General features: G+C 58.9%; 1 protein-coding gene across 1 annotated transcript in view; it reads left to right on the plus strand.

The window, feature by feature from the left end:
• The window catches only part of LOC144609281 (uncharacterized), a 15,934-nt gene extending 14,890 nt beyond the window's left edge, over positions 1 to 1,044 (plus strand). Inside the window, exon 5 of the mRNA XM_078427712.1 lies at positions 875 to 1,044. Within this exon, the coding sequence (XP_078283838.1) occupies positions 875 to 1,044 (170 nt within the window). The remainder of the gene's footprint in view (positions 1 to 874) is intronic.
• The last annotated feature ends 266 nt before the right edge of the window (positions 1,045 to 1,310 follow it).

Consider the following 1,310-nt stretch of genomic DNA (forward strand, 5'->3'; position numbering starts at 1 on the left):
CTACCCGCAGACCGCCCTGCAGCCTCCAGAAGCTCACCAGCTCACAAGGAACAGGAGTAGAATCAGGTCCAGTCTGTAGAAGGGTCTGATCATCCACAATCAGTAGCCCGTGCCTGCCTTCTCCCCATATCCCTTGATTCCACTGGCCCCTAGAGCTCCATCTAACTGTCTTTTAAATTAATCCAGTGAATCGGCCCCCACTGCCCTCTGTGGCAGAGAATTTCACAAATTCACAACTCTCTGGGTGGAAAAGTTTCTCTCTCTGCTCAGTTTTAAATGGCCTCCCCCTTTATTCTTAGACTGAAGCCCGTGGTGACAAGGGGACAATTTTACAATTGAGTAAAATTAATCAGGAGGACAGTGAAATTAGTCGGGGAACTAGGGGTGGAGTGGGGGGGGGGGGGGGGTGTGCAGGAAGTAACTGCAGGTGCTGGTTTAAACCGAAGATAGGACACAAAATGCTGGAGTAACTTAGCGGGACGGGCAGCATCTCAGGAAAGAAGGAATGGGCGACGTTTCGGTCGAGACCCCTTCTTCAGACTGAAAGATACAGAAGCTGGATTAACGTTGGCGGGGACACAGTGACACAAAGCGCTGGGGGAGAGACACACCACAGTGACACACAGAGCACGGGGGGGGGGTGTGAGAGACACACACAGTCACACACAGAGCACGGGGGGGGGGGGTGAGAGACACACACAGTGACACAGGGCGCTGGGGAAGGGGGGGAGGGACACACACAGTGACACAGGGCGCTGGGGGAGGGGGAGTCATTGTTGGTGTCCCGGGGACGGGCTAGGCGCCAGTGTAACGCCGTTGTGTGTGTGTGTGTGTGTGTGTGTGTGTTTGTTTGTTTGTATGTTTGTGCCCGCAGGCGGTGGCGAGGATGCTGGCGCTGGCTGGGAGTCGGGGCTGCGGAGAGGGGACGGTGAGGCGGCGGGTGTCGAGCGGAGGCAGGCGGTGGCGGCCGGAAACAAGAAGCCGCCCAACAAACCCAAGGCCGCCTGCAACCCCTTCTTCTGGAAAACCGTTACGTTGTGCTGAGTGGGGGGAGATAGACCCCCTGCCACGGGGGGAGAGAGATCCCCCAAACCGGGGGGTGGGAGACCCCATACCCCTGGGGAGAGAGAGAGACCCCCTGCCACGGGGGAGAGAGACCCCCTAACCCGGAGAGAGGGGAGACCCGATAACCGTGGGGAGAGAGATCCCCAAACCCGGAGGGAGAGAGGCCCCCTACCCCGGGGAGACAGAGAGCCCCAACCCTGGGGATAGAGACCCCCCCCAAACCGGGGGAAGAGGCTCCCTAACCC

Source organism: Rhinoraja longicauda, chromosome 34 (genome assembly GCF_053455715.1).
Source record: "Rhinoraja longicauda isolate Sanriku21f chromosome 34, sRhiLon1.1, whole genome shotgun sequence".
NCBI classification, from domain to species: Eukaryota; Metazoa; Chordata; class Chondrichthyes; order Rajiformes; family Arhynchobatidae; genus Rhinoraja; species Rhinoraja longicauda.